Genomic DNA, 13,381 nt, shown 5'->3' on the forward strand with positions numbered 1-13,381 from the left:
GGCGCTGCCGCCGCACGCCCTTCCCCGCCCCGCGAACAAAGGAGCGCGGGCAGCGCTCGCTGCGCCCGGGCCCGCTTACCGTTATGTGGGGGATGCTCTTCTTGCCCTGGTAAGACATGTCGGCTCTCCCTAGCGCCGGGAGCACGCAACGAACCCGAGGAGCGAGCCGAGCCCAGCGGAACAACACCGGCGGTGCTGAGAGGAATAATAATGCGAAGCCCGGTCGGGTGATGGGGCGGGGCGGGGGCGACCCGGCAGAGCGGTGGAATGGGGGCGAAGTTCCGTCGCCCAGAGGAAGGCGAGCCCGGCAAACCCGGCACCTTTTTTTTTCCGGCTGCAATCAAACAGGGACGCGGCTCCCGGGGGGGTCGGCGAGCGCTGCCTCTGCCGGCGGCGGCAGCAGCGCCCTCCCGGCTGCAGGTCGGAGCAGGATTCGCTCAGCTCAACCCAGGAAGCGTTTCCTTCCCTCCTGTCCCCCACCCCTCTGCCTGGCCCCCCTTCACAGCCCATCAATCCAGCCGGAGCCTCCCTCCCTCCCGTACCGGCGCTGAGAAACGCCGCCCCGCCAGCTCCGCCGCCGCCCCGCTCGCACGCTGAGGTCACCGGCAGGATCCCACGCATCGCTTGCCGCAGGGTGGGGACGGGGGATATAATCCCCGGCGGTGGGTCCTGCTGTGCTACACATGGCAGTGGCACTGCCTGCGCTGTCCCCACGGCATGGAGCCTGATGGCAATGCTCTGTGCTGTCCCCATGGCACTGCCCTGCGCTGTCCCCATAGCACTGATCCTGATGGCATTGCCTTGCTTTGTCTCCATGGCACTTCCTGCTCTTTCCCCATGGCTCTGTCCCCATGGCTCTGTCCCTGATGGCACTGCCTGCTCCGTCCTCACCAACAGCTGTGACCCGAACAGCACTGTCCTGTTCTGCCCTCCCTGTCATTGCCCCATTGTCTCACACCTGCTCTGTCCTGTGCCCAGGGAGGTCACAGGGGATAACACAACCAGGCCAGGCCAGGCAGATGCTGTACCAGCAGCTGCTGGAGAGGTAAAGTGGCTAGCTGAAACCCTTCCGTGTAATCTCTGACAGTGTGCCTCCCTCCACCCAAGGTACTTGATTAACACTCTGTGAACTGCAGGAAGGGTAAAAGGCACTGCAAAGTTGTGCCCAAGTTAATCCCCCCAAGGACACACACTCTGGGGCTCTTAGCACACCCACCCCTGTGAAATACACATAGATACAAAACATGAAGCACCCAGGCCACATCCCTGACACATCTTCCCCGAAATCATTGTTTGAAGCTTGTAAAAAACTCTAGATGCAACTGCACAGGGGTCACACGTCTGCTGCTTACAGTGCACCTTCCTAAGACAGTGGCAAAATCTTTATCCCTAACCTCCTCCCCACCTTGCTTTGGTCAACTTAGTAAGCACAGTGGTGTTCAGAGAGATAGTGTGCAGTGTGCTCACTACCCTGAGTCCCAGGCAGAACTAGGAAGCAGGGAAGATGGGGAGGCAGCACCATGGATGTGCTAGAAGATGGGGTGTGCTGTGCCCTCCCACTGCCCCAGGGTCCTGACCAAAAAACTCAGTTCAGGTGAGCTAGAAAAGAGAAGACTGCACTGCAGCTGGCAGCCTCTGAAGGCAACCCTGAGGTCATTGCAGAGAAAGCAGCAGCATCCCAGGCACAGTGTCCCACCAAGCCCTGCCTGCTCACTCCAATGTCCCACCACAGCAGACACCCACTGGGCTGCACGGGAGGCCGTGCAGCACCTGCACCCAATCCCCACACCAGAGCAAACCAGCACCCCATTCATGCTCAAATTGAAGAGGGGGGAGAAGAGAGTGGAAACTCTCAGTTCAGCCTGTGGAAAGAGCAGAGTTCAGACAAGCCACAGAGGCTCCAGGCTGGGTACTAAGGGACAGGGTGTATCCATGCAGAGGCATCACTGCAGGGCCGCATTTCTTTCTAAGGGGAAATCAATGACAGCCCGGGTTCCCAGGAGAGCCAGCTCCCCGGGTCTGCCTCCAGCCTGCATGCCACCGACAGGGCTAAGATGGAGATGCACAGCCGTCAGGGGCTGGCCAGCCCCACCGGCTCACTTCTTCCTTGAGCCTACAATATGTGTCCAGGCTGCAACCCCAGGGAAGGGGAACCCGGGGCAGAGGTTTCGGCTGATCCTCCCGCCTTCCGCGCTCCCTGCCGGGGAGACAATGCAGGCGCACAGGGAGCCGCTGGGAGCAGGGGTAGAGTCAGGGCAGCGGGCCGGGGCAGATCCTGGGGCTGTGCCCGGGACAAGCTCCGCGGAGTTTCCCCGGCGAGCCCGGGAGTGCCGCGGCCCCGGCTTTGTTCCGCGGGGCGGCGGAGAGGCGCTGTGGGACCCGAGCTGCCCTCCGGCCCACCGGCACGGGCAGGAAAGGAAACGGAGAAAACTCATCGCCATCACTTACGAAGGAAAACGATTTCTGGGATCGCCCCCTCCCGCCCCCGCTAAGCTCTGCCAAGTGAGGTAGTTTAGGGGCCAGCCGGGCTCTTCCCAGAGCATCAGCGTGCCCGGGAGGAGGGGGCCGCGCCTCCCCGACCTGCCGTGCTGAACCTCCCCCGCGAAGGCGGCCCCCAGCCCCCTGCGCGGGCGAGCGGGGCTCTGCGGCACTGCACGGCTCGGCGTGGCACAGCACAGCACGGCGCAGCACGGCGCAGCAAGCTCGGCTCGGCTCGGCTCGGCTCAGCAATCTCGGCTCGGCTCAGCAATCTCGGCTCGGCTCAGCAATCTCGGCTGGGCTCGCCCAGCGAGCGGGGGCGGCGGCTCCTTCCCCCCTGCCCGGGCCCCGCTCACCTGTCCATTGTCCTGGCCCTGCAGCAGCTCCTTCCCCACGGGGTATTTGATCTCCACGCCCGGGGTCTTGTCTTCCCGGTCTCCCGGGGAGCTGATGACGGAGCCAGAGATCTCGCTGATGTCGCTGGCGGTCTCGCTGTAGTTGTCCCCTCCGTCCAGCATGTCGTGCCGGCTGCCGCTCCGCGGGGTCCGGGACCCCTTCTTCCCCACGCTGTAGGCGTCGAAGTCGATGGTTTTGTTCTCATAGGCCCCCTCCACGGAGGCGAACATTCCCCCGTATTTCTGTCGCGGTGTCTGGGCTGTCGTGCCCGGCCTAGCTAGATACACAGGCAGGTCATCTTCTTTATTCCAGTTCCTCTTTCTCTCGGCCATTCTCGCTGTCCGGATCTCTCTCTCTCTCTCTCTCTCTCACTGTCTCCCTGCCTCCCACTTCTCTGCACCTTCCACTATCGGGATAGGCTGTTAGTGACCATAAAATTGAATGGATGGATGCAGCAGTGGCGGAGCTGGGTTGGCTGGTGGGATCTTTCCCTTAGGGAACTGCAAACGTTAACCTCCCTCCCCCCACCCACCCCCCCCGAAGAAAAAAAAAAAAAAGAAAAAAAAAGGAAAATAAGAGAGAAAGAAAGAAAGAGAGAGAAATAAATCCGAGCGGGATTTAAAAATAGCCGTGTTAGTAAAGAGCACGTGAAAATAAAGTACAAAGAGCGGAGCGGAGAGGGTGGCAGAGGCAGGTGATTGGAAAGCCCCTGACGAATGAGAAGAGCAGCAGCGATTCCCCGAGCGGGGACCGCAGTGAACAGCTCCCCCGGTATAGAATGATCCGGGGGGCGGGAGGCAGGGGGAGGAGGCAGGGAGGGAGCCCGCCGCATGCACACACGGCCGGTGCCAACAGGGTCCTGCTCTGCGGGCGGGCGGGCGCCGGTCACCTGCTGCTTCGAGGCTTCGGGATGGGGAAAAAAAAGGGAAACGAAAAGAAAAAGAGAGAAAAAAAAAAAAAAAAAAGAAAAGCTCCGAACCTCCCCAGCCCCCCCGGGCGAGCCGGAGGGAGTTTCTCCCACTTTGCTCACTCATATTGCCCCCGCCCCCTCCGCGGGAGAGGCTGCGGCGGTGCCCGGGCGGGGCGGGGGGCGCGGTCGCGGCAGCCCCCGGTACGGGCGGGGGACGGGCCAGCGTCGCTCGGGGCCGGTCTGCGGCCGCAGGGGGAGCGGCGGGGAGAAGAGCGAGGGGTGGCCAGAATGGGGGAGGCAGCAGAGCCAGCCCCAGCCCCCGGGCAGGGGGCTGGCGCTGCCCCTGCCGCAGCAGCTGGTGCCTGCGGGGGTGGTGGCGGCTCTGCTCCGCCCCGCCGCCCCCGGCTGCCGCTCCCCCGCTGCGGCGGCGCGGACAGGGCGCCCGACCCCTTCGCACGCCGCGGGGGCAGCGGGGTGCAGGCAGGGGGCTACAGGCAGCGGGATACAGGCAGCGGGCGCCGGCCCTGACACGGAAGTGATCGCGCCGCCGCCAGCGGGGAAGGGGAGCCGGCTCCGCGGGCCTGGGTGTGCGGCCCACGCCCTGAGTGTCCGCCGAGCCGGCCCACCGAGCCCCGCGGAAGGCGGGGAGCCGGGCGTGTCCCCGCGGAGCTCCCTCGGAGCGGCTGGAGCGCGGCTCGCCCCCCGGAGCTGTCCCTTCAGCACCCCGGGAGGCTCCCGGGCCGGCTGCTCGGGCCCGTGCTTGCCTGGCTTGGCCTCGGCAAAAAGAGGCAAACCATGCAGGGCTTCGTTTCACTGTGAGGGATCCAAGTTCCCAAAACTAGGATCAGGAAGGGTGGAGACTGTGCTCCCCTCAGCTCTCTGCACAGCCCACTTCAGAAAGTCCATCTTTACAGCACTACCTGTCTTACAGTGCCTGAGATCATCCACCGAATTCCAAGTCCTTGGACACTCCTCTCCTGCACATGCAGCCAATCTGTGGCAATTGTCACAGGCTTTGACTACGCCAGTAGTTACATAAGGGACATTTTCTGTTGCTCTGAAATAACATATTGCAACGAACTGGTCTGAGATTGATTACGTGACTAAGCAAATTTGAGGGAGTGGATCAATCACAAGGCCTGTTTACTGCTCATGTACAGTGTGCTGTTTGAATATAAGCCCAACAACACAGCACTCCTGCCTGTGGTCCACAGGCATGCCTGGTGGACCCAGCACAAGAAAAATTGCAAGTTACTAATTGCAAATCAGGAAAAGTGGGAGGTTAAAGAGAGAGATCCCGGGATTTCAACAGAAATGAGTCCAGGTGACTCTCCTTCTCATTAACAACTACCCATGGACCCAAACCATGTGAAAAAGCAGTGATGTGACATACCTGAGCAATGCCAAAATGCATCCAAGGAAAACATCACTCTTTTCTGCATTTATAATGCAGTGGGACCTGCTATCTTGAATGCTGTGTGTGCATTCAACACCATGGGTGTTGTTCACATGAGGGGAGTTAGGAAGCTAGTCAAAATTTCATTTATTATGGTTATCAGCACACTGATTTTAGTCAACTGACATTTCTGAGCATGTATTGCCCAGGATTCCACAGCTCACTTAATAAACCATATTTCCACATTAACACTTGAGTATCATATGGAGGTTTCACTGGTGCATGTGAAAAAAAATAAGTATAGCTTGTAGGACATTGCTTTGTTGCTTCCTTAAAGTCTCTTGTATGGGCAAATATTGATTTTTTTTTGTTCCTGATGGTAACATTGAGATTTATTGATCATGTTAAAAAAAAAAAAAGTCAATTTCTTCCTCCACAGGACACCAAACCCTGACAGTTAGTGAAATACGCAGGTGGTACATGGAGTGTGATGCGTGACCTGCCTGTCTTTGCAAGTCATTTTAGGAGTTATTTCTTTGCAATCAAGAGATTAATTTGAACTTCCAGAATAAGAACTTTTGAAGGTCCCTTAGTAGGTCCAGTATGTTGCACAGTGCATACATCTGCTAAATGCAGAGCATCTTTTATTTATCATCCATAAAGCTAAGAAAGATGGACTCTGTTTACACTTGGGATCTAGTTAGGTAACACTGCTCTGGTTTCTAGACCACTCAGGGTTTTTTAAATAAAAAAAAGGAATAATACTATTTTTTAAATATTAAGCCAGGAGATTCATATTATTCTGATACATAAGGAGATCACAAGACTCAGAGAATATGTCAGATCAATGCTTTAGAAAATAGCATTAAACTTTCTCATTAGAAATAAGCATAAAATAATACCAGAGTCTGGTTTTGCTTTTAAATGTTTTGGGTTTTTTTTCATACCATAGCCCTTAGTTTATTAAAAAACTATTCTCAGTTCACCAGATTCCTTTGTTCAGTAAGAGATAAAATTGCGGTTTTAGGTGCTACAGAAGCAGACCCAATCGCATCCTAATACCCCAACACCCTGTGAGTTTACCTAAAAACAAGTATGCAACTTTGGAGAAATATATTGCTTAGGTATATTCTCTTGCAAAGAGTGCAGTCATCCTGTTTTGACATTGCTTGATGAAAAGAGGACTAAACTTGATTGAAAGTGCACCCTCTTCCTATAGGACCTTTATTCCAAAAAGACTAGATGAGTGATAGCAGAAAACCCAGGGCATTACTTGCTTCACACAAAACCTACACTGTCTTGCTGGACAAAAGCCCAACAAGAAGGGTATCACATACCTGCTTGGCTTCAGTTGTAGCTGAGCTCTTCTTGCAACAGCATGAACATCATGAGCTAGAACAGGACTTTCCTGGTGCAGGGCCTTAGAGAATATGCAATGTACATTTTGCATGTATATTTTGCTATTGTGCATTTTACAACAGAATCATCAGACAAAAAAGGCATGAACAGCCCAAAGGGAATGCATGTGAGAGACATGAGTTCTCCTTCTTCCAGAGGAGTGACTGGAGTTGCCAAGTCACTGAGTCAGTCTCTGGCTCTGCTGTATCTCTGCCAGCAGTGTCCTCCTCCCCCCACAAAACCCCATCCCATGGATGGGTGATTTGAACTGTGTCCTCACATCTAGGAACTGTGAATCCAAAACACAGCTACAAGCTGGGGAAAGCTCAGGTTACCCACTTCACAAGCAGTGATACAGCCTATAGTATTCTGCCAATTCATATTAATTTCACTAACTCACCAGAAGCTGAATGGCAGCTCCTCCACCAAGAGGAGCAAGAGCTCGGGTATAGCAGTTTCCTTACCCTGTTAGAAGATCAGGTGGTCCCTTCCTCAAAACTGAGACTTTCTGAGTTGCTATCCACGGATACAGTTGTATATAAAACTGTATTTCAGAAGCTCTGTCACCATTTTAAAGTTAAAATAATAAAATTATAATGTTTTTAATTTAAAATATGCATACATTTAATATACAAAATTATACAAATTATACATTTAGCTAACATAGAAAAATACATCTTGTTAACAAGATAAAATGTCAACATATCTTACATAATTTGTGAGAGTTACAAATCTGTAATCATCAAGTAGACTTTGTGATTTCATTACAATTCTGTATCCTCCTTGTTACACTGAGTATTAATACATATGTACAGTTGATATCAATGGCAAATGTCGTAGAGTGGAAATCTTTGCTGAAGAGTTATCCACAAGATTTTAATGAAACAGTTAAAATATGAGTGGCCTCTTTTACACTATTGAAGCTTCTGACATAGCCGAAACTAATGTGACACCCAGTGACAGGGTGGTCATGGGTCAGAGTTCAAACTTTTTGCATTTATTTACAAACACCCCTCCTTCCCCAGTCCAATTGGTACATCTGCTTAATAAGTATCACACCATAAATCCCAGCCTTTTTGTGCATTCTTTGGTACCTACTCAAATGGATCCCAGTTTGTGGCCCTAACAAATGCTCTTCATGACTTCTGGTTACCACTCCTCTGTTGGCTGTGCAAAAGTGTTAAATACTTATACAGCACTAGAGCTCAAAAGGCAAGATCTCCGTACATTATTCATCCCAGATTACTCATAAATTCCTCAGGAGGTGGGGAAATATTTTTGTTTCAGTCAACAAATGTGTGCAGTAAGTCTTCACTCCTTATTTAATTTACATGGTTTCCTTTTCCAAGTTCCAAACAAAAGACAGAAGCATAATTTATAAATAAGCTACAAAAATCAGTTCCATGCTGGGCCTTGTCTTACATACTGTGAGGCACGTAATGATTTTCTTTTACTATTTACATATTCTTTAAAACTTTCTTGTCATCACAAGGAGAAAAACAAGACCACCACGTCTGATTTTCAGGCCTTGATTTTTTTTAAATTTATTTTTTTATTTAGCTCTGTGCCAAGAAATTGCTCTTAATTCCTAGAAGATAAAATTCACTCATGAGCTAAAAGCTTATTCAGCTTTTCCTAAGAGCTGCTTAGGACCATCAGTGAGTGATACATGAATTGCCTCATGCAGGCTTTTTTTGCACTGGAGTGGTCTTCATCTGTTAGTTACATTTTCCCTGTTTTCAAAAAGACCACAGTGCAGAGAGTAGAGAAATATAGCTGTTTGGCATTGGTTAGTGCACACTGTGCAGTAACCTCTCGCATTGGAATTTACATTTGCATATTCATATTCCCATAGCAAGAGTCTACATTACACAGAGAAAAAATAGTGAACAGAGATTTATACCACAGATCCCAACAACTCTAAATCAAGGCGGGTCTCCAAAACTACTAATCTCTCTTTTCCTCTCCTACAACATTAAAGAGAACATGATGCCCACATATCTACCACATATGAGAATTTCTTAAGCCAAGTAGAAGCAAGCATGAAATCTTGGTCCCAAGAAAGCCAGTGGAAATTTGCCAGTCAGTTCAATGATAGAAGCATTTAATCCAGTATATTTAAACTTTCTCCTTTTTTTTTCCCTTTTTTTCTGCCTTTAACTGCAACTTGCAACTTTCCTAGTATGCATGGATCCCAATGGTAGAATTTAAGTTAGCTATATTTTTAGATCATGTCCCATACAGGAAATAGTATACTCTCTTTCCTAACATTTCTACAGGGGCAAAAATTCCTGTCCATAATCCCATGGCTACTGATTTCTAATGCAAATATATTTGGAGCCAAAGGCACAATATATTTTAAAGGAATTCTGCTAAATGCTAAAGCAGGAAAGAGGTTTGAACAAGTTTCTGTAATCCTAGGGTCTGTTACCCCTCCGCCTCCTTAAGGCACTAAAGGATTTCCAAAGGATTAGTGGCAAAACCCAGCATGCACATGTCCCTCCCTCCACCCCATAACCACAGTAAATTCAAATATTACAAACCTTCATCTGCAAGTGAGAAATACAGGTAGATTTATGAAACACAAAAATCAGAGTTTCCACTTTTCAAAAGGCCACAAAGACAAACATCAGCCATACCTTAGCAGACGGTTTATCCTGGGAACTCTGCTGTGTATGTGACACATTTCCCAGCAACTGCATTATTCTGAATGTAACATGATTATCACACCAGAGTCAATCATTGTACTTGCAGCATTTGTCATCCATAGTGGTGTGAAGAACAGAATTTGGGATTTAAAAGTTGCTTAAGGAGCAACCTGTAAGCTGTATTTTCAATATCCTCCAATACTCTATACAGTAAAGTATACACAAATAAGTGAACTGCCAAAGAAACCATATATTCCATGTAACACTGCGCATCTTGTCCATTTAGGGTGACAGAAGAAGATTGCATTTACTTACAGAACTTAGCAGCATCTTAACTTTGACTAAAGAATTTGGCCAAAACAATACTGTGCATATAAAGCAATCAGAACAAAGTGACCAATTTTTCATTCTCTGAAGGTTTACCACAAAATGACAATACATGTAAAGCATGTGCTGGCACCTCTACCATAGATATCACATTAAACAAGTTGACTTCTGCTTAGTGAAAGAAACTCAAACTCTCTAACAAGTAGACAACACTTTTCACTGTAAGGGAACTAGAAAATAGTAGCTAGGCTCTCTGTCTTAGCTAGCAATCTCACATTAAAAGTTTACTGCTTTCTTACAGTGATTTGAGGCAAAGTTGGGATTTTACTCAGCTACATGAAACACACCCACTGGTCTATCGATGCAATTAATAAACAGACTTTTCCAATATTGGTTGGACAATTTTTGTATGAGGAGATGGTAGAATTTCAAGGAGATCGATGTGGTACAAACCACAAAGTGCTCTACATTCCTTACACTAATTGTTCTAAAATGAAACCAAAAGGCAGAAAGCTTAAGATGTTACAAAATGGACAGCTTCATCATCAACATTTATAATTTATGGTGGGAGATTTTGTGTAAATACCAGGAAAGAGGCGTGGTATTTTAGTTAAACACTTAATTCAGAAGAAAGAAGTACGGTTTAATTGCCTGAGTGTTGTAGAAATTATGTATGTTTTCAAGTGGATAGTATGCAAATGGTAGAAACCTACACATATGTCATTGCTTTATTTTAGGAACTTGTAGTTAAGCTTCACGTTACCATGACAACGTGTCATCTTGTTACTAATTGTAATCTAGAAATGAACATTACATTAATCTGATTTGGGATTCCACAGTTTATTCTTCTGCTGCTTCCTTTCAAAGGGTATCTGTAATTACTGGGCAACTACGCATTGTAAAGACAGCACATCCTAGCAATTAGCTCAACATTAAAAAAAGAAAAAAGGGAAATACAAATCATAAAGCAGTTATCAAAACTGAAAGTGCATCACAATGTAAGACAGTTTGAGAGTAGCTGCTGCCATCCAGGTCAGCACAAGTATTGCCACTGACTCCACATGGCTGTGTGCCTTTAGTTTCAGAAAGGATGGAAGTACCCACAGGACCCTTTATGTACAGGTCCAGTGCCTGCATTCCCATCTCCCTGCCTTCCCAAATGGTACTCAGAGGTGAATAGTAGGGGTTGTGGTGTGTGATCTGTATTGTGCAGCACGGTTGCACAATGTGTTTACATCACATATGCTACTACCAACCAGAGTGTACAAACCCATCTATTTCTGAAAGTTAAATTCAGTGTGGCCTATTCATGTGGTTGAAATACTCAGAGTATTAGGACAGAGCACTTTGATGTTCCAAGAGCCTCTCAGTGCTCATGAAGATCATTCCCAATTCCAACTTACCCTTGTAAAAATGCCATTCTGTCTCATTTGCTAAACAGTTTGTACCCTCAAGTATCACAGCCTCAGATATACTAAACATCCCAACTCAGATCAAAGGCTCTTTCAGGAATGCTCAAAGCCACACGAGGCTTAAGATATTACATACCCACATGAGCAGAATCATGAAGATGGGGATTGTGCTTAACTTGGTAATTGCTTCAAAATGCGAATGTTGAGATCCCAAGAAAACAAATCAAAACAAAACTCAGACTCAAACATGCATTGGCCTGCATGGCCAGCTTCCATTACAGGAGGTGGCTAAAATGGTGCAGATGGTAATGTAGAGCAACTTCTCACTTTTTCCCATAACGTAGCAGCTGCAGTCACCTCCAGGCCAAAGCACATTTCATCAGTCCTTCAGAGCTCTACTGCTTCTTCTGTGTGACTGATACATTCTTCCCTGGACAAGAGGAAGGAGGATTAAAAAAAAAAAAGGAAGAAAAAAAGACAAAAGCATAAGGTAAGTATCTGTATTTTCACAATTTAAGGAATTGTTTGTTTTTCATTCAAGGTCAAAATAAAGCATTTGGCAAGCAGTGTGCCCAGGTGCTTCCATACAAACAGAGCATAATGGCAGCACATTGTAGAAACTGAACTATCCAAAACATATTGAGACATTCTCCCATGATTTACTGATTTAAGGTGAAAAGCACATTCCATGCTTTTCCTTTTGCTACTTTTTGTGCACAAGACAAACATCCATTTGTCAATATGGAAACAAACATTCTCTGCCATCTTCCCAACACCATCTCATAACCCACTTAGCAGGGATCTACAGAAGTAGTCTAATGGATAAAGTTCAACTTATGGAATGACAGCCATCACAAATCCAACCTTCCAAGTAAGTCCTATTTCTATGACTCTTCTCAGAATAATATTCACCATTTGCATCTTTCCTCTGATATTAAAATTCAAAGCCTACAAAACTTTTTATTAGGCTTTACAATTTCCACTAAGGCTGTCATTATTACTGTTAAACATCACCAGTGATGCACTGTTTGCATACTTAACTCTGGCTAAAACTCGATGTCTACTGGAGAAACACACATCTTAGTACATTGGTAGTACCTGAAATGATAATAGCATACAGAATTTTGTTTAAAATATTCTATTGCAATTATTATTATAATAAATTACTTGATGACAGTAATTAACTGTCATTACTAAAATGTGTCCCAGTCACCAACATGCCCCTCAAAAGAGAAAAATTAAAAACTGGGAAAGAAGAGAGCCTTTATGGCTTGTACTTCAGGATAGAAAGATTTTTCCAAGCATGAAGAACAGAACTGGAGAAAAATCCTGCAGAGAGAGGCAAAGTAAAAAAGGGGAGGTCATTAGTTTTGGAGAAGCAGCTAGATGGATTATTGTAGGACACAAAACCAGGGAGATATGCAAGAGTCAGTCACTGATCCAGGAGAGTGCCAGCTGGGCAGGAGGACATGAAAGATTCCTAGTGATGAGAGGCACTTAGAGCCCTTGCACACTCTCTGGTTCAGCTCTCCATCTTGGATCAGAAACTGGTAAATGTTCAGACTTGTTTTTCATTCAAAACAACACCAGAAGCTTTCTGCAGTCTTCGTAAGACATTACACATTAATTCTGCCTCTGCTGTAGCTGCATCCAAACAAAATTGGATTTGGAATTCCATCTCTTTGCAGCATCTAATGAAGTCCAGACTGTACTGCAAACAAAGAAAATCCATTCATTCTTATCTCCAGGCAAAGAAAGGGAACACTACTAGAGTCTCCATAGATCATCTTCTTTTTGATTACTGTCTTTGTAGTCTAAGTAATCAAAACAACACCCAACAGAACACACTTTCAGCCTTTGCTATCCACACCTTCCAAGGATTTTTCAGGACATCAGGTACTTTTTCATTTGTAATTAATACTACAAAAAATTAATATCACAATATGATAGTACCAGCAGAGCTGGCCTTGTATTTTGGGATGGTGTGAAATACATCCCCGTCTCTCCTCTTCTAGTCATACATGAAGTTTCTTCTCTGTGATCTCATCACTGTACATAGGCTCTAGGGAGGATCAGGAGGGTGACTCTCTAGGTCCTCCTAAAATTTAGCTTTATTTTAGAAGATAGAGAGGCTTCAATTTTAGTTCCTCAACTGGTTGCAGAGGAGCTACCCACTGTTACCAGTTGTCAGTTTACTGACTTGTTCAAGAGCAAGAATGTCCTTAAAGTATCAGGGATAGCTGTCATGGGAAGCTATGCTTGAAAAAACTATCACTGAAAACTGGTGTGGCCAGAATAATGGAAAAGTGATTCAAACTTCATTCATTCAATGAACTTACATTTTTTTGTACTTTAGTGATCACTTCTTTTGTTATCCAACAATTTAAATTTAAACTAAGTTCTCTAATTTTTCAAA

The 13,381-nt window shown here is 47.1% G+C and overlaps 2 protein-coding genes across 14 annotated transcripts in view; both read right to left on the reverse strand.

The window, feature by feature from the left end:
- CRMP1 (collapsin response mediator protein 1) overlaps window positions 1-3,654 on the reverse strand; it is a 50,619-nt gene extending 46,965 nt beyond the window's left edge. Inside the window, exon 1 of one of the 2 annotated variants that reach the window (XM_039550999.1) lies at window positions 2,835-3,654. In XM_039550999.1, the coding sequence (XP_039406933.1) occupies window positions 2,835-3,206 (372 nt within the window). In that variant the 5' untranslated portion in view covers window positions 3,207-3,654. Of the gene's footprint in view, window positions 1-79; window positions 338-2,834 lie in introns of those variants that run through there. The other variant, XM_039551000.1, reaches the window with a different exon arrangement.
- A 4,478-nt stretch (window positions 3,655-8,132) lies between these two features.
- Window positions 8,133-13,381, reverse strand: part of JAKMIP1 (janus kinase and microtubule interacting protein 1) — a 228,040-nt gene continuing 222,791 nt past the window's right edge. For 7 of the 12 annotated variants that reach the window (XM_019287012.2, XM_010401933.3, XM_010401931.3 and 4 more), the window contains one exon: window positions 11,313-11,395. Coding sequence is in view for 2 of the 12 variants with exons in the window: in XM_010401929.3 (XP_010400231.1) it covers window positions 11,345-11,395 (51 nt within the window). In the remaining 10 variants the exon portion in view is untranslated. Of the gene's footprint in view, window positions 12,064-13,381 lie in introns of all 12 variants that reach the window. The other 5 variants (XM_010401929.3, XM_010401928.3, XM_019287009.2 and 2 more) reach the window with 4 other exon arrangements.

The sequence above is a fragment of the Corvus cornix genome, chromosome 4 (assembly GCF_000738735.6).
Source record: "Corvus cornix cornix isolate S_Up_H32 chromosome 4, ASM73873v5, whole genome shotgun sequence".
NCBI classification, from domain to species: Eukaryota; Metazoa; Chordata; class Aves; order Passeriformes; family Corvidae; genus Corvus; species Corvus cornix.